Source organism: Solanum dulcamara, chromosome 2 (genome assembly GCF_947179165.1).
Source record: "Solanum dulcamara chromosome 2, daSolDulc1.2, whole genome shotgun sequence".
Classification (NCBI taxonomy): Eukaryota; Viridiplantae; Streptophyta; class Magnoliopsida; order Solanales; family Solanaceae; genus Solanum; species Solanum dulcamara.
In genome coordinates, this window is record NC_077238.1 from 63751495 (window position 1) to 63778660 (window position 27166).

General features: G+C 35.9%; 1 protein-coding gene across 1 annotated transcript; it reads left to right on the forward strand.

Annotated features, from left to right (window-relative positions):
* Nucleotides 1-13822: 13822 nt before the first annotated feature.
* LOC129872224 (B3 domain-containing protein At2g33720-like) lies at nt 13823-14338 on the forward strand. The gene has a single exon (XM_055947135.1). The coding sequence runs from the start codon at nt 13823-13825 to the stop codon at nt 14336-14338; it is 516 nt and encodes a 171-aa protein (XP_055803110.1).
* The last annotated feature ends 12828 nt before the right edge of the window (nt 14339-27166 follow it).

Genomic DNA, 27166 nt, shown 5'->3' on the forward strand with positions numbered 1-27166 from the left:
CAAAATAAGACTCCTCAAGATGACCGCTCGACCTCCCCAGACTCTAGTCTATGAAGCCTCTATCCAAGTCTAAAAGGTGTCAATGACAAGACCATGGCAAACGACAATCTAAATAAAGAAAATACAATCAAAACTGTACAAGAAGGCCCAATATCCTCTGGAAAACTAGGAGGACTCACTGACTGGCTGGAAGTGTATGTGGACCTTCAATGGAGCGCCGGTTGATGATCTCTAGTACCTATCTCTGCATCATAAAATGATGCAGGCCAAATGACGTCAGTACATGGAATGTACGAGTATGTAAAATGACCGAATACAACGAACATCAAGGAAGAATAAATCAACTTAGGAGCTCAACTCAAAAGGAATCACAACTCAATCAAATATCCTAAGTCCAAACAAGGATATGATTTAGACTGGACTAATCATATACAATTCATCTCAATCTGATTCAGATTACTATCAAAACCTATTTGGGAGTTTCTCTTAACCGACAACCAACACTTATGAGCCAGTGAAGGTACAACGAAGCGACGTCGTTGCCACGCCCGTTCATACCTTGCCAGGGTATGAACGAATCGAACACTCATGGATCCAATCCAACCAGGTCCTATAATGTCAGGACAAAAGCTCTCGGAGAAACATCCGACTTTAATGGTTCAATCCCCCCTACGTTTGGCAACACAGGTATTGGGTTCGAGTATGGACTATACTCTTGCCCAATTCGGTGCTCGATACTCCTCCCAAGACTCAATACTCATAAAACTCCATCAAATCAACTCAATCAACTCATATCAACAAGTCTCATTACAACCCTGTCAACTCATCAACTCTATCACAATCAAATCTCAATCTCAATCATATCTTCAAGGAAGTTTTAAATGCACATATATAACATCATCTAAATATAATCAATCATTACCTCCATCCATTTGAAAAAATCCTTGTAACTCATCACATCCTCAAGACTTCAAATCGACATTTTTATAATAAGCAACATATTTAAGAAAATAGTATACTTGATCAAGTCTACATAATTAAGAAGACCAATAAAACATATTTAGCAACTCATTTCTTCATCATCTCATACTCACATAAGGGCTTATTTTAGGAACCTCTTAGCTCAACAACATCAATGCATATAGAATCAAATAAATAGGGGACAAAACTCATTAAACTTAGACCATATCAAGAAACTCCATTTTCATGGACATCTAACCTCAAAACAAGAATAGGGCACATGGGTGGACTTATCCCATGTTTTGGATAGCCTTACATACCTTAGTGAAGACTTGAAGAAAACCTTGTGGTTGGGTCTTCAATGGAAGCTTGAGGTCTTGAAGCTCTTGGACTCCTTTTTGGTTGGAAATGGAGAAGAACAGAAGAGAGAGGAGCTAGGGCTTTTAGAGAGAGAGTAGGGGCTGAAGAAATGACCCCAAAATAAACAAGGCTTGTGTATATATAATTTGGGAAATTTCCCAAATTTCCCTTCCTCCAAATTCTGAAAATTAGGCCAAAACGCCCTTGGCGCGATAGTGGCGCGTCGCGCCCTTACAGCGCCAAGGCCAATTACGCCTAAAACCTGCACACCTTTTAGTGGCGCATCGCGCCAGGGACCAAACTACTGAGGCATGTTTCTGGCGCGATAGTGGTGCGTCGCGCCCTTACAGCGCCAAGCCCATTATTCTGAATTCTGGGAATTTGGCTTGTAAAACCCTGCACAACTTTTAGTGGCGCGTCGCGCCAGAGATCAAACTACTGAGGCATGTTTTTGGCGCAATAGTGGCGCGTCGCGCCCTTACAGCGCCAAGGCCATTTCCCCAATAGTTGCAACCCAGGCGAAAAATAGACTTCCTGTTGTGCTAGTTCACCTTCGGATCATCATATCTTTTAAATCCGAACTCCAAAATTTACGTTCTTGGTGGCGTTGGAAAGAAGACTCGACGATCTTTAATTTGATAGGTCGTGGGCCACCCATATTGACGTCTTTCAAGAGATAGGGTCGTTGAAAGTCGACCCTTACATGAATTTGTCCTAAACTTAGCCACGACGGATCTTTTGGACTTAGCTCGGTCCTAGGGGTCCTCAATGACCCCACATCACCTCCAACGCTCTTAAATTTATTAAGGACTCATCTCAACTCAAGCACATACTTCGAAATAAATATGATGGGCCCCACACGTATACAAAGAAGGCCCGAATCTTAGGAAAAATTTTGAGGGGTGTTACAGAACTGATTTGTCTATTCTTGAATCTGAATAATTGATTGTCTAGATTGTTTGATTTGATTGAGTCTCGATTTTTATTCACTCCTTGAGTCCTTCTCTAATGACTCTTCATTTGAGGATAAATGACTTCAAGGGAAAGATAATATTACATTCGATAAAATTACAAAAATACCCCTAGACTAAAGAACGCTAACACAACACAGTATCCTTAACTTTTTAAATATATTCAAGGCCAAAATATCGATTAGGGAGAATATCATGTAGGAAAATGGTCTCGGTTGAATTTTAGTTCAACTAGATCATAAGATAAATTTTTGGGGCAAAACTAAAATTTCAGAAGAGTACGCGACCAGTCCACGTCGCGGACTTGGTCAATCCTGGTTCAAGTATCACCTTCAAACATTTTTAGAAAAAAATGAACTATAAGAGAACAATACCACGTCGCACACTTGTCCCCCCATAGGGCAGATTTTACTACCGAGGTTATTTTTAAAGAGGGGCTTTCCGGTATTTTCCCCACCCCTCCTATACTTAACCCATGACTGATAAAAGCTATTTTTGACCTTAAAATACTTTCTAAACATTCCTAAGTCTATTTTACACATTCTAATTAGAAACCTAGGGCTAAAGAGTGGATACCTGTACTCATCCTAGGTATGTAAGGGTAAAATAAAGCATGGATATTGTTCTTCCATGTGCCCCATGATTGTGATAGGTTGATTTGTGAATGAATTGAGCCCCCATGATTTTGTTTCCTGAGAATTTTCCTTAAATTTAATATATTTTTACATAATATTGCATAATTGATATTTTCTATGAACTTGTTTCTTGAACAAATGATTTTAGACCATTTACTTTATAGAACTTCATGATATTTTGACTAATATTGGATGTACATGACTAAGGATTGAGTCTAGATCCTTGAACTTGTGAATGTATGATTTATTGGGATGTGAGCATGATGATAGTCTTGATGAAACTTGATAGTTAATTATATCTTCATAATTTAACCCAATTGAATGGTCTCAACTAAATGTTGTCACAAATGATTGTCCCAACTACTCTTAAATGATTGGAAGATTGGTTGGTTGAAAGGATTGATCAGATAAAACTGATGAACTGACAAGAGTCCATATGATACTTGTTGATTGGATTTGGTTATCTTTTGAGCATTGAGTCTTGGGAGGAGTATCGAGTATCGAATTGGGTAAGAGTAAGTAATAACTCAAACCCAATAACTATGTAGGGGAGGATTCAACTGTTAAAGTCGGATGTTTCCTTTTATTTTAATATCCTGAAAAAATAGGTCTTGATTGATTGATTGGATCCTTGATTGGGTAATATATACTTTACCTTGGCAAAGTACTGGACGGTTATGGCAACTACAATGAGTTTTTTGTACGATCACTGGCTCATAAGTGATTATTGTCGGATAAGAGAAACTCCTATATAGGTCTTGATAGTACTCTGATTTAATTTGATTGGATTGAATCGGATTAAATTGTATATAATTGGCCTCTATCTAAACCTCACTCTTTCTTTAGACTTACGACATCCGTATTGATTTTCTTATTTTTCGGCTTTGAGATGTTTGAGCTGATATTACTTTACCTTGATGCATATTTCATTCAGCCATATTACATACTCTTAAATTCCATATACTAATGTACATTTGGACCTGCATCATTTAATGATGCAGAGACAATATCAAGAGATCATCAACAGGTGCACCATTGAGGATCCATTCGCATTCCAGCTGATTGGTGAGTTTTTCCTTACATTCGGAGGATACCCCTTACATTATTCTTGCTTTGAGTTTAGTCTTTTCATTCTAATTTGAGGTTACCATGAACCTGTCATTGACACTATTTAGAAAGTAGTAATAGAGGCTTTATAGACTAGGTAGAGATGGGTTGATTAAGTATTTTTATTCCTTGAATTGTTCTTGTCAGATTATTCTCATGATATAGATTGGAGTTTGATTGTTGGCCTATGGAATTTCTTGCTTGAGTTAGATTATTGATTGGAATTTCTGACCTAATTGTCTTTTTATTTAATTTTTCCACTGATTGAATGAATAAACGGATGTTTGATCGGTCTAAGTAGTTTGCTTCCGAGCTAGTAATGGTTTTTAAGTGTTGGCCACGGCTAGGGTACCTTCTTGAGGTGTGAAATCCTCTTCTATCTCATCCTAGGGTATAGAAGGGTCCTCCTCTCTGGGTATATTCTTATGTTGGGCCTCACCCCTGACAGGTGCTACCCGTCCTCGGTTTATGCCTTTTCCTCTTCCTTTATCCCTTCCTACCTCATCTTCTTGCTGTGGGGTCCTATATTGGCTCATTGATGGGAGCTACTGGCCTAACACCGTTGTATCATGTGTTAACTATGTACAGACATGTTACACCCCACATCTTTGAACTCGGAAGGTTCCTTAAGTTACTTAGAAGCTAGTATGTGAGCTACTTAAGTTACGACCCTATTGAACAACTCTAAGAAGGGAGAATATGACACCTCATGGTAGGAAAGGTTGGAAATAGGGTCAAGAGAAGTCGAAAGGAGTCAGAGGCCAAGTAATGCGTCGTAGGACTCGACTTATCTATGTAAGTTACTAACTTGGAAGTCTTACATACGTGAGTTACTTGATTACATACTAAGCTTACATAACAAGGGTCTCATAGGCTCTTAAAGTGAGATGAGATTACGAACGAGATTACGAACCCACGAGGGAGGAAAAAAAATTATACACGTGGCAGCACCTCAAGTAAGAAGGTGACCCACCTACTTGGGGTCAAGTAGGCGACCCACCTGCTTGGGGGAGGTGGACCCCACTGCCACATGGCAGCACTCCATTGGCCGCATGTTTGAGGTGGACCAATAAGGGGATGACACGTGTCACATCATATATATATATATGTGTATATGACTCTTCATGGATTCATTTATCCAAAAGCAGCAGCAACATAGGGAGAAAACGTGAAAGAGAAAGGCAGCCATAGCTTGGAAGCTTAAAGGTGAGTTTTCTAATTTTCTCTCCGTGAATTAATTATATGCGACTTTCCTAAAATACGTGGAGGTGTATATATGTATATTACGATGCTTACGGAACCATATTTTCAGTTCTACACTTGAAAAACTAAAAGAAGCTCAAAGAAGAAAACCTAGAGGATCAAAGGGAGAGGGCTACGGGTTGGGCCCTTTTGGGGTGAGCTTCCGGGTTTCGTTCCATGAATTAATTATTTGAAGTGTCCCTCAACTGTATAATGATGTTTAAAAACATAAAATTTTAATTTTGGGCAGCGAGGAAGTCGCGCAAACAGCCCGCTCAAGTTCAGCGCATTTGAAGAAGTTTCGAGTTGCGATTTGGCTAGTTTTGGCCAATTTCGGGTAAGGTAAGACTTCTTATTTAAATTTGGAATTTATGGTGTTATTATAGGGTGTATTACACACCTTTTGGGCTGCTGTAAGTTGTGGAAAAGTCGTAAAAAGTTCGACGTTCGGAATAAACTAAATTGAAGTCGCTATAGTTGAATTATTGCCGAAATAGAGTGTTGTTCTTGTGAGGTGCTGCTGCAGGGGTGTGTCTTGTTTTTGAAGGGTCTAAAAATGTTCTAAATGATTTGGGGGTGCTGCTGGTTTCATCCACACAACCCCCCGCTTCGTACGGTTAAAGGTTTGACAAAAATGGAAACTAGAAACCCTATTTTGATATCGTAATTTTGAATAAGTCGTTTGGAATTTATGTTGTATATGGTTGGTATGAATTGCTGCAGGTTGTTGTTGTTGGTTGGCTATAGGTCTTAGGGACCTAATTGGAAATTTGGATAGGGCACATTATAGGGGAAGTGCTGCCCAATTTTCGTTAACGCCTTAACAAACTAAAGAACTAGTCGAGGAAATGACTAAGGAAATAGATTCCATTAATATTAAGGCGTAAACTAAGATGCTGAAAAGTTAAGAGTAGTTGATATTCGTATTACTTTCATATTGAATAGGTTTAGAAGACGAAGGGACGAGCAGGATAAAGGGTAACTCCCAAGAGGTATGTAAAGCTTTCTCTTGGCATGTTCTGGTATAAGTTCGTACAGCTATCTTTCTTTCCTTTTGGCAATGTTTAGCCTTAAGTGAATTGTATATGAAGTGCGGGGATAATTCCATTCCTATAATTCCGAGTACGCCTCATAACCCCTATCCACTGTTCAGTATTAGAGTTTCTGTGAAGATTAAGTATTGCCTAGTAGGGCTTCTATGTGTCAGAATATAATATATGGGAAGCTATCTCTCATTTCCATTGAGATGTATTTGATACGAAAATGAGGTTACAATGCCATAGTGGTTCACCAAGCCCCGTGAAGGGCCGGGTACGAAATATGTATATGAAGATCACCTAAAGGAAAGTACAGACTAGATAGAGCTTATTCTCTTTCTTCTTTTAGGGCATGTCCTTGTCTTAGTCGTAAGTTGAATCTGATCTGAACTCCGAGGTAAATCCATTCTTAAACATATCTTAATTACTTTTGAATATCGAACTCTGATAGTAGTTGAACTATTTCCCTGGAAACTTTTATATGTTAAAGAGGTAACAAATGTACAGGCTCCAAGTCTTATAGACTATATGTTAACAAATGTTTCTGGTTCCATAAGCGATTTGGCTTTACTTTAGTACATGTTTAGGAGCCCTAAGATTATAATTGATATTTCCCATAATGGCATTTAGAAGTCACTCGAGATGACTACACTACTACTCGAGTCCTCCGACAAAATTTTAATCTTCTTATACGGTCAAGTCTCTAATAATGATTTAAATTGCATATAGTTACTCACTACTCTACTCGTGTATATTGTAACACTTCTTTCCCTGAGTCCCGGGCCAGAATATGTTCTCGTGCACAGTTCACTGCAAAACTCCCCAAGTCCCTCATTAGAGGCCCGAGATACGCATGTATATATATATGATGATGATGTATTGTAATAAGGTGGTGATGGCGCCGGACCTATGATGGTCCTACAGATGTGATTCACCGGACCCCTGAAAGGGCCGACTATATTATATAAATTGAGCATACATACTTTTGTGATTCAAAGAGTACAGGTACATGACTTCGATTTGATAATTTGTTCCCCTGCTTCTCTATTTCGAATATACCTCCTGTGTATTATGTTACATTTTACATACTCAGTACATATGTCGTACTGACCCCCTTTCCCGGGGGGATACGTTCATGCCCGCAAGTACAGATACAGATTTTGGGAGTCTGTCAGCTTAGGATTCCATGCAGCTCAGTTGGAAAAGGCTCCATTGTATCGGAGCCTAGTTTTGATACTGTCCACGGATGTATAGAAATTATTTTATCCATTCAGGGGTACGGCGGGGGCCCTGTCCTGCCATATGTTGTTATTTATATGTTTAGAGGTCTGCAGACATGTATATGTGGGTTATTTATGTCAGTTTGATTCAGCTGGGTCCACATGATAGATGATATATGTTATTATGTTATGGCAGCCTTGTCGGCTTGCGTGCCCTATCATATTGTGATACAAACGAAAAGGGCTACAGGTTTATGAAAATGTTATCGCCCAGTGGGGCTCTGTGACCTAAAATTATCTTATTTACGATTTAATATGACCTCAGCTAATAGATATGTGTACGGGGGGTCTAGGTCGAACCCCAGTTGCGGCCCACGGGGTTGGGTCGTGACAAAATAGAAGAGTGAAAGAGATTAGATAACAATATGGATCACCAGATACCAATTGGAATCAAGTCCTATGCCTCTCGAAGAAAAGTATATATGTCTCTGTACTATTCCGCAAAAATATACTAGACTCATTTTCGTACGACAAAATTAAAAAACCTAGGGAACTAATGCCATTTTTGTCATGACCCTGACCCATCATGATTCACACCCACTCTAACCCTTCAGTGGGAGAATCATTACTACGACGCAACCATGAAATACTACTAAAAGATAATCATTGAAAGATACATAAATGGGTTTAGAAATCATTTTAAAATCTGAGTTCCCATAAACTCAGTAAGTTAACAAAACAAACATAAACATATAGAAAATTAAATCCATAGAACCTAAAAGTCATTGTACCAAAACTTGTAACTAACAAGTCTAAGAATGGAGATGCAACCCCAAAATAAATAACATAATAAGTCAAAATAAAATATCTAAGTCCAAAAGGATGGACTAAGAACTTAGAAGGATCCATGGAAACCTGAAAGAGTTGGCCCACCCTTGAATCCGGCAAGTTAATGATCTCTTAACTGAGGTCTATCAGTAGCCACCTGAAGATGCCTTTTACTCAACAAAGAAAGAGTAAGTGCAGTATCAGTACACAAAACAATGGTGTAATGGTAGGATCACGTGGATATTCCAATAAGTAAAATATAGGTAAGCAACTACAACACAATAAGACACACATATATAGAAAAGCATTCCAGTTATCATTTCATTCTCTGTACATAACTCTCACAATGTCAATTACAAGTATAGTAGTCATAATTGGTTCTCTCAAGGAACCCATACCCAAATAATTAGTTGTGTTGGAATGTGACACCTGATCCAATAATGTGTCTAAATATGATACCCAATCTAATATTATTTCAGAATATGAAACCCGATGAATGTTTCAAAATATGACACCCAATCTAATTTATATGTCGGAACTTGACACTTGATCCAATCAACCACAATCACAATGCCGATGAATAGTCTCACATGGTTACATAATCAAGTAGCAGGTTCATTGCACTCAATTGATCCTAAACAATCATTTCATTAGATTCTCTCAATATCCCCCTATTCACATACGTGCATGCATACCATAAAGTAGTTTGACTTCGGTCAATATTTTTGGAAAACATGCTCAGAATGAAATTTTATCTGCACGGTTAGATCCAGAATGCCAAGTTTGGTCTAGAACAACCTTTGGTTGAGTTTTTGAGGTAGTCGGGGAAAGTTTATGGGTTTTGGCATTTTGTTTGCTTTCTTTGATAAAAGTTGAATTTGGTCAATATTTGGACGAGATGACCTCCATTTGTTGTTTCATCGATTCTTTTGAGTTTGGAATGTCATTTACCAATGATTTGCACTTTTGGTTTGTGTCGTTTGAACTTCAAATGAATTTTGAGGGTCCATTTGAAGTTTGGAACTCTTAGCTTAAGGTGCAAAGCTTATGGTTCCATGGCTTTTGCGGCCCTTGGTCACTTTTGCGATGACCCCTTTAGAGATTACGAGGCCTCTTTTCCAAAGGGCATCAAGGGGCAGGGGCTGCGAATTGATCTCCGTTTAGTGATGGCCTCTTTAGCAACCCTTCCATCACTTTAGCAATAGGTGCCCCATAGGCAAGGTTCTCTTTTGCAAAGCTTGGGTGGATAAAGTGATGTTTGCTTTAGCAAAAATTTCTTGGATTTTGCAAAGATCGTTGGCATTTAATCCCCATTCTCCCCCATTTCTTCCAAAAAAAAAACCCAATAAAGAAGCACTCATACTTAGGCAAATTTGTCCATTTCTTGACCAAATCAAGTCATTCAAAGGTAATTATCTTCAATTTTATTTTCTAAACATGATTCTAGATTTAATTTCATGATTCATTTAAGTTCTTGACCTAAAATTCCTTGATTTAAAGTCTTCAACGAGTAGTATTTGGACCATTTGAGGTCTGAATTGATCTCTGTTTTGCCCAACTTTTGGGCATGTAATCCTTACTTTGAGAATATAATGATGATTTTGGTTTCATAATTTTGTAACATTGTTTGAGGGTCAATTTATGACCCGATTCCTATCTAAATTTTGTAATTGTGATATGGGTATTGTTGGAGCCGTATTGACTTGCTTATTATATTTTTGATAGCTTGGCAGCGATCCAAGGCTTTTCGTAAAGGAAAAACATCAGAGTGAAGGATTAAGTGTGGTTTCGAATTCGAGGTAGGTTATGATTTTCCTTTTTAGTCTTGGCTTGATTTGATTATCTATATATTTGAGTTGTTTGATAGCTAGGATTGTAATAGGACTAGGTTATAGGTGTGCTTGATCCTTAGTGAGACTCATTGGCCATTTTGGGTTATTTAGCTTAGTGCTTTTAGTCTATGAGAATTATTTTAGGTTGATATTTTGATTGATGAGTTAGCTCCTTCGAATGCTCTTAGGTTTTATGGAACTTACCTTCGACACCTTTATGAGATTTAGAATTAATGGGTGTGTTGTATTATTATTGACTTTTATCGCTTATTTATTGTATTGTTGGGCCTGAGGCCTTGAGCTTGGATTTGATGGAGCTCAAGGTTAGTGCATTCAAGATGTAACAAGTATTTTACCCAATAATATGTATGAGTTGGGTTGTTTTGGGATGTTGACTCGAATACATTGCATGTTCATGACATATTTGCATCTAATTTCTGAAAGTAAAAAGGTTTTTGAACTATTTTTTGTTATACTACACTTTCCTATGGATTTGTAGCTCCAAGGGAGAGGGATTAACTGGCTTTTACTGATAAAAATTCGATTTTGAGAGAAACGTATCATTTTTTATTTATAAGGCATATGTTGATAAGCTCCAGTGGCCCGTAGACTAAATTCTAGGTTTTTACTTTTCTCATAAGCTGCGGAGGGGTTCTATAGTTGTCTCGGAGGTGAGACAACTGCTGAGACAACTCCGGAACCTTTTTCATTCATTATGCATTGGCCACATATGCATTGCACATTACTCTGGGTTGGTGACTTTGTTATAGTTTCGTATGATTGATTAGTTGTCCTCATGTTAGAACTATCATGCTGCTTATTTATATATAGGATCTTTTTGAGTTTGGTCGGCCTATGATGTCTATCGAGTACCCCGTATTTTGGTACTCATACTACATTTCTGTATTTTTTTCTGATACAGCTCCCAGTACGAGCCACCCTCCCTGAGCATTGGATCTTACTGACTTGGATCGTGGTGAGCTCCTGACATCTAGAGACTTGTTGCTTTCCCTCTTTTGTACTGACTTGCATTTTGTATTTTTCTTAGTCAGTTCCCTTTATATATAGCTTTTCTGTACTTAGTAGCTCCTGTATAGGTGACACCAGGTTCGGGCTTTATTTTTGTGTTAGTTTGTCTTCTTGGTCACTCTCGGGTCCCTTTTTGTATATTTGAACTACAGATTTATGATATTACCCATTTTCTATTTATTATTCTTGTCTTTGTTTTATTACTATTATTATACTTAAATTGTTGTCTTCTACAAGTTGTGTCTTTGGGTTTAGGCCTTCCTACTTGGGGGGTTGTAATAGGTGCCATCATGAACCGATTTTGGGTTGTGACAAGCGTTGATATCGAGCCAGCTGTAGGTTATTTGAAGATCGAGGGTGAGCTTATGGGATCCTAGATCAGCGCTTCTCCTTCTGTTTACATTTTGGCTAGTCATTTGCATTTGAGACAAGTCTGTATTAGTAGCTCCACTTTTGGGATTTGTATTCTTTTGTAGCAGCTCTGTTTACGTGAATACCAGATTTTAGGATTGGATCTTGTTTGGTATAGTAAATATTTGTTTTTGTTCGTATCTTCCATTGTGTTCTTTAAATTATAACTTGTTATTCGTTGTTTCTACCCAATATTTTGCATGGTACTTGTCGTTCTAGGATATGAGTTGGCTTACCTACTAGTGGATTATGGTAGGTTCTATCATGACTCGAGAATTAGCTCTTGACAGACAGAAACATTCTTTTTTAAATGGATTAAAAAAAAAGTAGAACGACTAAGTTAAAACGATTGTGTATCTTTTAAAAATGCCTCTATATGATTTCTAGCACGCTTTGTAACTGATATCTCTCGTAAAGTGATCAATATGTATTTTCTCATAAAGTCTTGCATGTATATATTAGACACATATTTTTTTTATATAAATTTCAAAATTAAAGCTTATGATTGTTAAGAAGAAACAAAGGTAAAAACACAAATACAAAAACACTGACACTCCCAAATGCCGATAAGATTCATATACATTATTATATATCCACATTTGTGTGTGTATATATATATATATATATTTTATTTTAAGGAATTGCACTCTAAATACTTGCCGCCAGTTTCATCATTTGCAACTAGCTAGTTAATCACTAAACTTATGATTTAGTTGCACCAAGATGATGATACTAATTTTTCTAATTAAAATATATAAATATATTTATGATATGAAAAACTACAAAGTGACATACATTTTCAATTTTTGCTCAAATAATACTTCCTTCATTTCAATTTGTTTGTCTTACTTTCTCTTTTAATCAATTTTAAAAAGAATGTTCCTTTTTGACATAACACATAAATTACCGTTTAACTTGCCCTCGACTAACATTTACGCTCTCTAATTTTGGGTGTGAACAAATATACACTTAAACTTGTACAAAATTAAATAAATAGATACATTCGACCTATGAGACGTTCTATATGATAATTTTTTGTCCTACGTGGCGTTCTACATATATTATGCTACGTAGGATATGTGTGTTTACTTCTTCAATTTTATATAAGTTGAAGTGCCTAGTTGTGCACACCAAAAGTTGGAGAGCATAATTATCAGCTGAAGCCAAGTTTAAAGGCATATTTATGTTTAATGCCTTTCTTGTTTGACAATTCTTTAATTTCAAGTTCTGGCATGGCATTTAAAGACCACAAAATCAAAAGACATTTTGATATAGTCCACATATTTTTTGTTTTTAGCTCCCGTTTGGCAACATATTATGAACTTGAAAATTCCAGTTTTTTAAAATGTAGTTTTCCATTTTTGGAACTTAAAATTTATTTTGAAGATAATTTTTCAAAATTTCGTCCATAATCTTTGGTCAAACAAATTGTTGAAGACAAAATTTTCAAAATCTTATTCAAATTTATGGTCAAATGGAAATTAAGAACACGAGATTCAAAAGTTTTTTTTATTCTTTTATATTTCGTAACAAGTCAAAATTAGATAAATAAATTAAGTAGAGGGTATAATAAAAATTCAAATATTATTCAAAAATCAAATCAAATGAAATTTGGTTTAATTCCACACAAAATTAAACCCATTGAAATACGAATCTGTGTTAATTGTTTAGAAATCAATCTTAAGAAAAATAATAATATTTTTATCTCTTTCCCGCTCAAAGTTGAAATAGAAAATAAAACCCAATTTATTTAAAATTTGACGGTTATAGATAGAAATTATTGTGGTCAAACAAATATTTGAAGATAATATTTTAAAATATGATAAAAAATCAGTGGTCAAACAAATATTTAAAGTTAAATTTAAAAAATCAATCCAAAGTCTACAGTCAAACAAATATTTAAAGGTAAATTTTCAAAATTTGATACAATATTTATGGTTAAATATTAGTTAAGACCAATGAAGATTAATTTTTTTCTTAAATTTCGTGCCAAATCAAAATCAGAGAAAAAATTTAAAAAACGGATATAATAATAAAAACATGATGTTATTTAGAGGGTTTAACACCAAATTAAAGATTGCATCCATATTAATTGTTATGAAATCAATTTTGACAAAGTTTTGCGTAGCTATAAATAGAGGTTTTACTACCTAATTTTTGGGAAATTGCATCCTTCAGACAATTTGTTCAATGTCTGACCAAAAGACTTTGCTTAGTATGAAGAAGACATTCTTTTACAATTTCTTTCCATCAAAAGTTGAAGAAGAAGCGTGCAAATTTAACAACACTCCATGGGTAGTGACTCAAGAACTAGTGGAGATACGGGACATCTACCCTGCTCCGAAAATCAATTTGGAAAACCTGTGGAAGATCAAGAAAAGCATTACTCATGATGAGGTTGTTCTAGGAATGCTTGTGATTCCATTTTTTGAGATGTTTGAGTACATTCTTCGATATTGGATGTTGGATGTGGCCAAAAATTTGGAGAATGGGTGTGGAGTGCATGTTGACGTGTGGGATGTAACTAAGGAGAATGTCCCTAAGAAGTATGAAGGTGAAAATGTTTGCTTAAAGAAGTTGTACAATGATGACTATTCTCTTTCGTGCATCAAATTGTTCAATGATCGCGGATTGGGGGTTGGTGATAAAATTGGGCTTTATTGGGATCGTAGGTCTTCATGTTTAATATTCAAATTACTTTCTTAACTCCGCGCTTAGTGAAAGGTCCAAGAATTTAGGACCAATTATAATATTCCATAGACATTTGCTTAGTATTACTCTTTCATATAATTGTAATAACTAAAGATTTGATTTTGAAATTGAGATATTTGAACAATGGAGTATGACGATTCTTGAAGTTACAAATATAGTCTGCGCAATCCCCTTCTTGTACTTGTGTTTCCATGCCCTATTATTATAATGATCTTTTAATATGATAATAATGCAATTCACGAGGTCCATTGAACCTCCTCCAATAATTTAGATACGAAATTTCACAAAGGAGTAATAGTTAGGGGTTTGTATACCAGAGCGCTTTACCTCGCTATCGTAGTATTTAAAATAAGAATTTAAAGATTACAGTATAATATTTCTAATTCCTCAAGCATGAGAAAGGATTCATCTCCTATAATCAAAATAAGACACCTTATTCTATGTTAGAAATTAGAAACTCTTGAAAGTGACTTCTTCCATGTTCCATTCCTTCTTCCACTTGAAGATCATGTGTTATAGGCTCAGGTGTTGAAGGTTGTAATGATACATCTCCAACTCCAAATTTCTCAATCATGAAGGGAAGTAAAATCAAGCTGGCAGTAGTAAGAGCAATGAAAATAATATAGAAAGTTGTTCATGTTCATTAAGGACATCCAATCTTGGAAAACGAATTTGCTCTGTTGAACAATCCCTTGGTTCTACAATACGAATGCAAGGGATTGAAGATTGGGGAACCTTTTGAAATTATTCTCTATATATTTCTAACAAAAATGTTACGACTCGAGACTACCACCTAATCGTGACATGGATCTTAGAGCCACTATTGACCCCAAGCTAACCTCATGAAATGACATGACACTAAGATTAACATTAAATAGGACATGGACATAAATGCGGAAACTTAAATTGAAATATCCTTAAGAGCCCATGTTCAAAGATAGACAAATATCTAAAAAAGAGAAACATAAGCTGAATCTACCATCTGTTTGAAAAACCTCTACTAAAATATGAGTTTCTAGGACAAACCCCTAGCTAACTCCGACATCTGAAACTAAAATAGAAGTATTGAAATCAAAAAATAGAATCGTCCTCGGAACATGAGAACTCACCTATTGGCTACTGAGTAAGATATATTTGTACTAACCGTGGGCGGAATATGGAGCATCAGAGCCTATATTATAACACAATATAGACAGAGAGTATACGGTCAGTTCACAACCCAAAAATAGTCATAAGAACATTTATCTTATCTAACTAAGAAAAGTCAACTTAAAACCCAAATTAAAGAAGTAAATACGGAAATGATACAGAACGAAAGCCTATCACATCATCAATAAAGAGTATAACATAATATAACTTAATATAACCCCAAAACCTAGTTATCATATGTACAATCCTCCAAGTATTATATCAGATTAAAGGAAATATAAGTCTGAATGTCTTTGTTTCTAGAATAAAACAAGAACATAATAAAATAGTAAGAGGTGTCCGCCGAGATGACAAGCAGCAACCTCACAAACACTCCAATTATAGCCTCAGACATAGAAGGGAAGAAGAAGTAATCACGATAATCCGGACTTCAAACCTACACGTGTAGAAAGCAAGGATGAGTACCAACCAACAACAATACTCATCAAGCAAATAGATAACTCTATCTAAATACATATCGAACATGAGTACCACATCACACTTCATCCAAACTTCCTCAAACTCCAACCTGCATAGAAATCAGCCCAACCTAATAGTTCTCATCCATAACACCAAATCATGAATAGAACATCACAACTTGCACTTCAACACACATATATAAATATAAACATCATCACAGTTTTTCCTTAATCGATAATCACAATCCACATCATTAATCATGCGTATCAAAATACAATGATAAAGTGCAATGCAATGTAGTGCAATGCCATATAGAGTGATACATATATGTCCTAGTGATACACACCCACTGAATCACATATTGGGACATATGGGGGACATATCAGTCTGTGCACCTACCATGGCGCATGGCACGATCCCTGTCTCCTCTCAATATGAGTCAATCATAATGTGTGGTATGTCCTTTTTTTCCTCCCCAAAAAATCAACCATGGCGTGTGGCACGCCTTTTTTCCTCTTAAAAGAATCAAACACGGCGTGTGGCATGTCTTATTTTTCCTCTCATTCTCAAGAATCATTATCATAGCATTGGAATAGCATGAATGCACATCAATATGTGAAAATACACAACGAGAGGAATACAAATAAGAGGAATAAACTTTGTTAGTCCCAACCCAATACATATATTCTCAACACAACATCATGAACTAGTTGATATAACCATTTGAACCAATAAAGGCAATCTTATATCACAAAACCAACAAGTTCCTTCTTTTAATACAATTTTACCATCAACAACAACAATAACATACCCAGTGAAATCCCACAAGTGGGGTCTGGGAGGGTAAGATGTACGCAGACCTTACCACTACCTCATTGAAATAGAGAGGCTATTTTTGAAAGACCCTTAGCTTAAAAGTCACAAGAGAGTAAAACAAACAATATATATAGCATAATGGAAAAAACACAATGCAAATTTTACAAGACAAGAACAATAACGATAGCAAATTTACCATCATTAGAGATAATTCAATAATTATCAAAGCATTAGACATATGAAACCCTTCACCAATCCCCATTATTCACCAAGCATACAATGATATATAAGGTTCAATACACTTAGCAAAGAGTTAAGAGGTCCACTTGCCTCAAAAGAAATCAATAGTCACTCTGGCAATTGGGTCTTCCCTTTCCAATGGATCTCCAAATCACCTCAATCTATTTAACTATGGAATCATAATAAGAATTTGAGAACAACAACACTCATATATTTAATTTTGAAAACCAAGTCCCGAATGACCCAAATATCCATTCCCGAGGGTCAGGGTCAAATTTAGAAATTTATACAAAAATCATGTTACTCAGAGGTTTTGAAACTCATTAGTGAAAACTATATTGAAAAAGAGTTGAAAACTAGCTTGAAATCTCAGTTTTACTAAGAATCTATGTTCTTGAGAAAACCCCTAATTTTTAAAGTCAAAATCAGTTATTCAAGGTTAAAATCATGATATAATTAATGAGTTTCAAAGGTTTGAAGTAAAAGTCACTTACCAATCTCAAAAACCCTCATTGAAATCGCCTATCCGAGCTCCCAAGGTTCAAAAATGGTGAAATTAGGTTGGAACCCGAATTTTAGAATTTAATTAATCTGCTAGGGATTTTCTTCTTTGTGAACATGGTAACTCCTCCTCGAACGAGGAGTTAAAGTCCTAACCCTTCGCAAAAGAGAGCAAGGTGTTGCGAACACGAAGGTCACACTAGCCAGCCTCCCGCGATCGCAGAGGCTGGGCACCCCTAACTTTTGTGAATGCAGATAAGGTTCTATGAAAGTGAAGGAGGATCCTCAGCACCAAAAAACAATAACACTAGTACACACAAATTAACCAAAACTACTCTCGGGATTCGATTAGAATCTCGTGCACACAAACAAAATATAATAACAAAAAAAACTCAGCATTCTAGACTCAATGAAACCGTCAAAATATAGATTTGAGATCTCCTGGACCTTCAACCCATTTAAGTTATAATAAACTAACTTAGCACTCAAAAGTGCTAAACTTCCCTCAAAACCTTCAAAAATTCAACCAAGACCTTACATAAGCCTAAAATCATCTCTCGAATTCAATGGAATCATCGGAAATCCATCCCGAGCACCTGACCTCTGAATGTTGACCACAGTCAACTCTTGACCTAATTTTACTTAAACTTCCAACTCAAGGAATTAATTCAATGGTAAGGCTCTAAAACTGAAACCGGTGACACTTCTAGAGCAAATTCTGCATTTCACAAATGATAGAACCAACAAAATCCCATTTTAATACTCGTAGCTCCAGTTGTTATCGATAACCAATTTTAACAACTTCAAGGATTCAAAACTCAAAAACTTCCAAAAATCACAAATTTTCAATAAAACTTCAAAACCAACATCGCAAATTGATCAAATAAGACTAAGGGCAACATCGGGAGGGTTAAAGTAGTAATTTTACTAACATTTTCAAAAATAACCTTCAAGTTCATTACATCATCCACCATTAAAACCCATGTTCTTCCTCGAACATAAAGTAAGAGAATTTTCCTAAATCTTTGAAAAGATGAGGCTATTTGGCGTGCATGTTAGATTGTGTCTCCTATGTTACCTCCCCGATCAAACAGTGCTTCCACTACACCTTACTGAAGCAATTTCCTTTTCGTTAGCTTTTGAACCTGCCTATCCAAAATAGCTGTAGGCTTATCCTCAAATGACATATCTGGACAAAACACCACTGAATCAAGTGACATCACATGGTAATGATCTGGTACATACTTCTGAAGCATGAAAACGCGGAAAAATGGGTGCACAATAGATAAGCTAAGTGGAAAGGCCAACTTATAGGCCATCTCTCCAATCTACCCAAAATCTCAAAATGGCCAATGAATCTACGAATAAGCTTTCCCTTCTTCCCAAACCTCATTACATCCTTTATGGGTGATACCTTGAGCAAAACATTATTACCCTCTATAAACTCCAAAGCTCAAACTCTCATATCGACATAACTCTTCTGTCAAATCTGGAATGTCAACAACCGACTCTAAATCAAAATAGACCTACCCCATAACGTCTCTAAGCAACCTAGGATCCAATGCATCCACCTCAATAGTATTGAACCAACCAATCAGATATACATATCTCCTATATACAATGCCTCAAATGGGGACATCTAAATGTTAGAATGATAAGTATTGTTGCAAGAAAACTCCACTTAAGGAAAACGTTGATCGCAATGGGCACCAAAATCAATCACACATGCCCAAAGCATGTCCTCCAATATCTAAATAGTCTGCTTAGACTGTCAATCCATCTGGGGTGAAAAGTTGTACGCATGTCTAACTGAGTACCCAATCCGTGTTGTATCACCCTCCAAAAGGACTAAGTAAGGAGTAAACCTCGGTCAGAAATAATAAAAATAGGTACCCCATGCAATTGAATTATTTGTCTAATGTAGATTTGAAATAACATCTCGGATGTGTACCTCACCTTGTTCAAAATAAAATGGGCAAAATTTGGTCCATCTATCGACTACCACCCAAATAGAATCACAACCACCTTGGGTAGTGGGAAAAGCCACCACAAAATCTATTTTCATATTCTCCTACTTCCAAGTAGGAATGGGAATTCTCTGAGACACATCACCAGGTCATTGATGCTCACACTTGACCTGTTGGCAGGTCAAACACCTATTTACAAACTCCATGATATCCTTGTTTATGTGGCACCACTAATAATATTGACTCAAATCATGGTACATCTTTGCCTCTCCCAAGTGAATAGAGTATCTCAAACAATGTGCCTCCTCCAGAATCAGTCTAGTCAAATCACCTACCTTAGGTACACAAATCCTACCTCTAGTCCTCAATACACTCTCTAAATCAAGTACCTTTTCCTTATGTTCACCTCTTAACACTTTGTGTCGAATGATACACAACTTCTCATCCTCAAACTGACTCTCTCTAATTTTCTCAATCAAGGAACATCGGGCCTCAGAAAAGGCAAGAACACTACCATCGTTTAAAACCTGCAATCAAACAAGGTTGTTGACTAGTAACTGAAAATCTATAGCCAACAGTCGCTCCTCAACTCGAATCAAGCCAAGAATCTGCATACTAGAAGACTTCATACTCAAGGCATCCGCAATAACATCGGCCTTCCCTGGGTGATACAAGATAGTCATGTCATAGTTCTTCAATAACTCAAGCCATTTATGCTACCTCAAGTTAACATCCCTATGACTAAGTATATTAAAGGTTCTTATGCTCAGTAAAGACCTCACAATCCACACCATAAAAATAGTAATGCCATAAAATCAATGTAAAAACCACCGTTATCAACTCTAAATTGGGAGTGGGTGGTTCTTGTCATGAGCCTTCAACTGTCTGGATGCACAAGAAATTACCATACTCTTTTACATCAATACAAAACCTAAGCTGACTCCCAAAGAGTCATAATACATAATAAAACTCACACCCTCATTGGGTAGATTCAAAATGAGAGACAAAGTCAACAAATGTCACGACCTGACCTAGGGCCTAGTCATAACACGGCGATTGAAACATCGAAGGGCCCCAACCTAGACTTTTGACATATCATAAAGCATACATAAGGTAAAGTAAATGAGGAAACATCATAAGAGATTCTAAGCTGTGATTCATAAAGAAGAATATAAGCCGACAACATAGACTCAAAACATTTGTCCTACTAATGCCTCTACTCATGAACATTGGTGGGGCTACAACATATCCCTAGCTCACCCTAAAGGATAGAAATGAATGTCTTTGAATGATGAAACAACTCATAAATCGCCCTTGATATATGAGGACTCACCAAGAATTTACCGCAGGAACTCGACTAGCCACATGTGTGGGTATTATCCTCAACCTCAACTTCTACATTATGAGAAAATATAGGAAATAATATGCGTTAGTATATTTGAATGTACTATGTATGTGGGCATGACATTCTATATAAATCATAAGATGCAATGATCAAGAACATGCCTAGTAGAGAGGATAAGTAAAACCATTAGGAAAACCATAATGATCAAAGCACTTAAAGGGCAGAGTTGAAAATCATAAAATAACATAATGAACATATACATATATGGGATAGGAACCACAACCAACAATAAGACCATGCAATCTATAACATAAAATCTTGTTGTCTCCCCATACAATAAAAAAAAGGAGAATCTACTTGCCAAGATAGACTCTACCCCGCTAGGCTGGACATGTACATACTCTATATGTGGATCCACTATCTAAGACATAAAGACAACCTACGGTGGCACAAAGTTTAAGAGACATGAGGCTGCTACTAAGTTTTTTGGTAGGGCCCTTACCTCAAGTCCACTCAGTGCTAAGTCAAATCCCAAAGAATACGTAGCATAGAAAACATACTTAGCATATATCATAGCTTGTTAATAAATTTCATAATTCATAGAGCTCATTTCATAACATAATTGCAATGTAAGTATTGGCCTTTCATCATTACAAATCATACTTGAATAATTCATATCGTTAGGCCCTAGGTCACCACATAGGGCTATAAGTCACCTTTCTTCATAAGTGCATGAAAATCATAACTTGAACATAATTATAGTTCATTATCACAATTCATAATTTAATTTAGAGTAAAACTCATATACATAATCAATTTGATTGAAAACCATAAGAATATCTTGAATTCCATAATCATAATTCATATAATTCATCATAGAAAATAGCTTCATACATGGACATTCATAATTCAACTTGAAATCATGTAATTTATGTAGAAACATACTTATAAGGATCATTAATAATTATTAGAAATGAAATTGAAATAACCCAACACAATTCATCAAATTTAAAGTTTGAAAGTAATGAGATATCATGAGATTTTTGAAATAAACCTTGGACTCCATGAGTGGAAGGGGCTCATGAATCAATCCACACATACCTTAATTAAAATTGGACATGAATTTGAGAAAGGAAACTTGATATTGAAGAAACCCTAACCAAAGCTTGATAAAATCTTGAGAAATCTTGGGAGAGAAGTCTAACATTTGTTTTGAGAAATAATGAGAAAATAAAAGGGTTTAGGATTATTTAGGGTACAATAATTAATGCATCTAGTCCTTAAAAACGTCCACCTAGAGAATATATAGAAAATATCAAACTATCCCTCATTAAATTTTGAATTGGGAAACTCCATGACTACGTTCTATGAATCGTAGAAGCAGTGACGAGTCATAGAAAAGACTCATCATGCAGGCCCTAAGAAAGACCTGAAAAAAATTCTCAGAACTTTTGTTACGAGTCATGTTTATGAATCATTTTGGAGTCTATGAATCGTAAGGTCACTCATCCTTCCGGTCTAAGAAATTACCTATTTACTAAGCCTCTGAAGTTTTCATATCCTCTATGACTCATCCTATTGATTCGTAGAGTAGATTTTGAGGGTGACACCTATAGGTCATTAGACCTTGTCATGACAACTCATTTCTACGAGTCACCAACTGACTCGTGAAGTTCCCTCCTACCTTAGAAAATTTCCAATTCCTTATTTTACCTCTACGAGTAAAATTTATGACCTATAATAACTTAAATGAGTTATAGATTGACTCGTAGGCCTGGTCAAATTTCAAATTCTTATCATTTTTTTTGAAATTTCCTTTTTTTTGACTTTTCATCTTATGGGGTCTTAAAACAAAGTCTTGTGCTTGTGGTTGTGAGAACAAAAACAAATGTATCAAGTAAGTCTCTAATTACTGACATAAATTTTTGGAGCACAAAAAGTTGATTTCATAATACTTATCTTCTTTATGAAAAATATATAGAAGTGAATCTAAACTACTAAGTGTGGTTGGGGTAAAAATTCCAAGAAAAGATAATGCTCCATTAATACAGTGTACGCACCATATGTGCCCAATTCGAGTGCATTGGCATACCTTGGATCATGTAAACATTGGCGGTTTCATCCAAAGAAATTCCCTAATCTTAGTTGCAGGTGGTGACACTTGAGAGCTAGAGTTGGTAGATGTTGTGCCCTAGCGGCGTAACTGAGGAGAAACCAATTGAGTGAGTATCTGAATAGCTCCCCTAAACTTTGCCTCAAAAGTAGTAGTACGAGAATGCTGAGGAGCAGATGGTTATGGAACCCTCAATGTGTTAGCAAGCAAAACTTGAGCCACAACAATTTCACCCTGATTTGTTGAGTGAACCCAATTTCTAATCTTAATCCTAGTCGGTAGAGGCAGATTGCTTGCATTGGTTTCAACGGGAACCTCAGTACTTTCAACATTCCTCTGACTGGTGGAATGTTTTGTAGGCATGATCTGAAATATGTGAACGCACGATTTAGAAGAAACTTTATAGAGTTAAATTGTATCACACGAACTAGAATATGAAAAGAAGGGTAGTATTTCCTAATGTCATGTAGATTTCATATTATAGATGTGGTGTGCTTCACACCCATAAAAATGATTCTACTATACATGGCTTCATATACATCCCAGGATACTTTAACTCTATACTCTGATACCAAGTTAGCCACTCTCTGAGCCTACACCTTGGACATGACCATCACCCAGAACTGTTGTTGGCCTCGAGCAAACCCATAGTCTGGCATACTATTAAGTGGAAGACTAAACAACTATGTGGAAGATTTATAAGATATGAGTATGTAAATTATTTAAAGATGCTTTATGCAAAATTCTGAAAATAATTTGAAATCATAAATAGTAAATATATTTAAACATTTGAATACTGAAGATTGAACTGACTTACTGTACTGTCTATGAGCCTCTACTAACTGAATATAAATGTATTGACAAGACCTTAACTACCTAAATAAAGAACTAAGTTTCTACTAAATAATACTGAAAATCATAACTCTGAAAGCAAGGAGGTCTCACCAAAAGATGACGAAATGATGATCTTAATAAAATGCCTGTTGATGATCCTGAACACTTGTATTAGCATCATAAAATGATACAACATCGCTAGATGTCAATACATGGAATTTATGTCATATAATAAGGATAAGTGTTGAGTCAATTTTAGAGTTGAGTCCCTTGAGTTGAGTTGCATGATGTTAAGTATTGTTGATCGTAATTCCTCTGAGCTATTTTACCTACTCGTACATTTCTTGTACTGATTCCATTTGGCATGCATTATTTTATGATGCAAAAACAAGTGATAGAGATATTCAATAGGAATATCATTGAAGATTAGTTTTTCATCCGACTTCTGGTGAGACCTCCTTGTTCTCGAAGGGATATTTAGAGTTCGAGTAAACTAAAGTATTACACATAAAGTTTTGAGAATGAGTTTGATAAACACGAGTAGCTTCAATAACATTTACTGAGGTTAATGAAGTATGTTTATTTTTATAAAGAAGTACAAAGAGTTTGAGAAAGAGTTGAGGTAGTTAGAGTTAAGTTCAATGAGACTTAAAAAGAAGAATTTTGAGTATTTTTCTCACGGTATTTATATGAGCATTATTGCATGTTTTTGGGAGTATTATTGAGCTACAATTTTGGTAATAGTTTAGACAACTCAAACTCCATAAACTATGCAACCAGTAGAATCGTCCGTTGGTTTGGGAGACTCCTCATTCAATCCTTGATAAGGACTTTTATATGGATTCATTAGTTGATTTTGCATCCCTTATCCCAGCATGGTAATGGATAGTTGTAGTAACATGAAACGTACATTGTATTATCACGAGGCTCATAGTGAAGGTTGTTGGTCAGAGAAACTCCCCAAAAGAGAAGAATACTACTTTTATTTGAGTTGCATTCATTGTCTTATTATTTTTACCGTAAAGCCTTGATATTTTATTTTACTTGAATGCTTTACTTCAGTCAAGCTATTTCCAGTATTTCTTGTGAGTATCTAGTTTAGTTATGTATCTATTAAGCCCTTTTACATGTCGTACATTCAATGTACTAATGTATTTCGATGCTACATCTTTTTATAATATAGATACAAGTGTTAGAGATTATCAATATGAGCTTTATTGAAAATTTTACTTCATCAACTTTTGGTGAGACCTCCTTTCTTTTAGAGTACTCCTTTACATTTTATTTCTTTCATTATTAGTTCAGGATTCCTACTTATAGTTATTTAAAGGATTCATAGATAGAGTAGAGAATCATTTCAATATTTCAGTATTTATGTTTAAACATTGATTTCCTTTTTCATAAATTCAGAATATTTTCTAGACTATTATTTGATAGGCGTATTTTATGCCTTGCATGCCCATCTTATAAAGACTTTTCACTTGAATTAGTCTTTCTCTTAGGAGTCAGACAGGCCAAGTATCATGACCTAATTCCTCGAGTCATGATGTCTCCTACTATAATCCACCAGTAGAAAAGATAACCCATCTTTCGGAACTACAAGTAATGGGATGTAAGGGTAGAAACTAACATCAAACTAAACCAATAATATAAACAAAAGGAATCACACATGAAAAAGCAGAAGTAAACCAAAAATATATACAAATAAAGGATCCTTCCTAGAACCTGAAAGCCACAAGTATAAAGCTACTAACAAAATAAGTACAAGTCCTAAAAATGGACTACAAAATATGACTGTCTCAAAAAGCAAAAGACTAGTCATAATATATACAGAAGGAGATGGGTAAACCTAGGACGCTGTGTGGTCACCCTTGCTTTTGAAATATAACTACAGCTGGCTTGATATCAATGCTTGTAGCTGGTGTTCGGACATACATCAAGATAACAGATGCAAAGTGTAGTATGAGTACCAAAATAACTGGTACCTAGTAGGCATCGTAGGCCGACTGACTAAGAAAAGGAAACAAATATGAAATGTGAGAATTTAAACCAGAACTAGAAACAAGAATGAGAAATCTAATTAGGATGCACATGAGTATACTGACATATAAGGAAAAAGAGTAGAGATAACAAAATACGAGAAGGCTCCCATAAACCTTGCAGGTACACTCGTGTGCAAGTTAAAGTAAAACCTGAGCAAACTCCCAAAAGTCCGACAGGTACAAGAAAGAGTTGAAATGAAATAAGAGAATCTAGCAAAGTTTCCAAGATTTCTAAAACTTTTCACAAACTTGAACTGAACTAACCCAAATGCCTGAAACATTATAAAAAACTAATAGGAATAAGGGATTTGAATGGAAATAAAGATGAACATATGAAAGACTTGAATCGAGATTTGGAGTAGCCGAGGACTTTAACCAAGGATAAGGACAATAATAGACTTGAGCCATGTATAAATGTGAAGAATGATGTGAATAAAGGTGAGTATCTATGGACTTGCACCGCTCCTGCAAATGGTGTTGGACTTGAACCACAGCTGAATACGGCCCAAGACTTGACCGAGTCTATAATACCAAGTTGTGTAATTAAACCATACCAAGTGGAGTGAATTAGAGACTTAACCACAAGTAGAGGAGAATCAGATAGAAATAGGAGCAAAGGCTAACCGAGCATCACTGAGAGTACCCCAAAATTCAGTACAATCAATAAGTCACTCCAGCCCGAACCAGATCTAATCGGAATCATTGAGTAGCTTTCTAAATCAAGAGTTGAGTATATCAGAATCGATGAAAATATGAGAATTAGGGATATAAGGTTCCAAGAGAGGTATTACTTCTAAGCTAAGGCCTAAACTAGTAGAAGAATGTTTACTATACTGGTCTATTGGGAGCTAAGCTGTCTGAAGCAACATCGAAGAGATTTCAAGGCCTAATGGCTCCAAAAGTACGCAAGTCTATGTCATTCACTAGTCTAAGTCTAGAATAAGGTCAAACGTGCTTTCAACAACAAATATAAGCTATACAAAGGAACACCCCAAGTAATGAATGATCAACAATAACAACTGACATACTTCAACAACCCGAAAAAACCAAAATATAGCCTAAGACATGGTTTCTAGGAAGTTTACATGATCAACTACCAAACACCCCCAAAATTCACATAATTTAACATACAATTACTTAGTCAAGCTCAATTAAAGGAGAGGGAATTTGTAGCCTACTTATAGGCCACCGCACGTGCTCTAAATCACATTGCCGGAGCGTTTCCCTTTTGTGCAGTCTTAGAATGCTTCCATGCTATCTAAAACAGAATCACAACATCAATACATTCATTTTGACACTAAAATTACCAAAATCGGAGTCGGACCAATTTCAGAGTAAAAATAGGAATGTGAGACC

Bases quoted from the DNA above. Each gene is read 5' to 3' on its own strand.
- LOC129872224 (XM_055947135.1), top strand. From the start codon at position 13,823: ATGTCTGACCAAAAGACTTTGCTTAGTATGAAGAAGACATTCTTTTAC.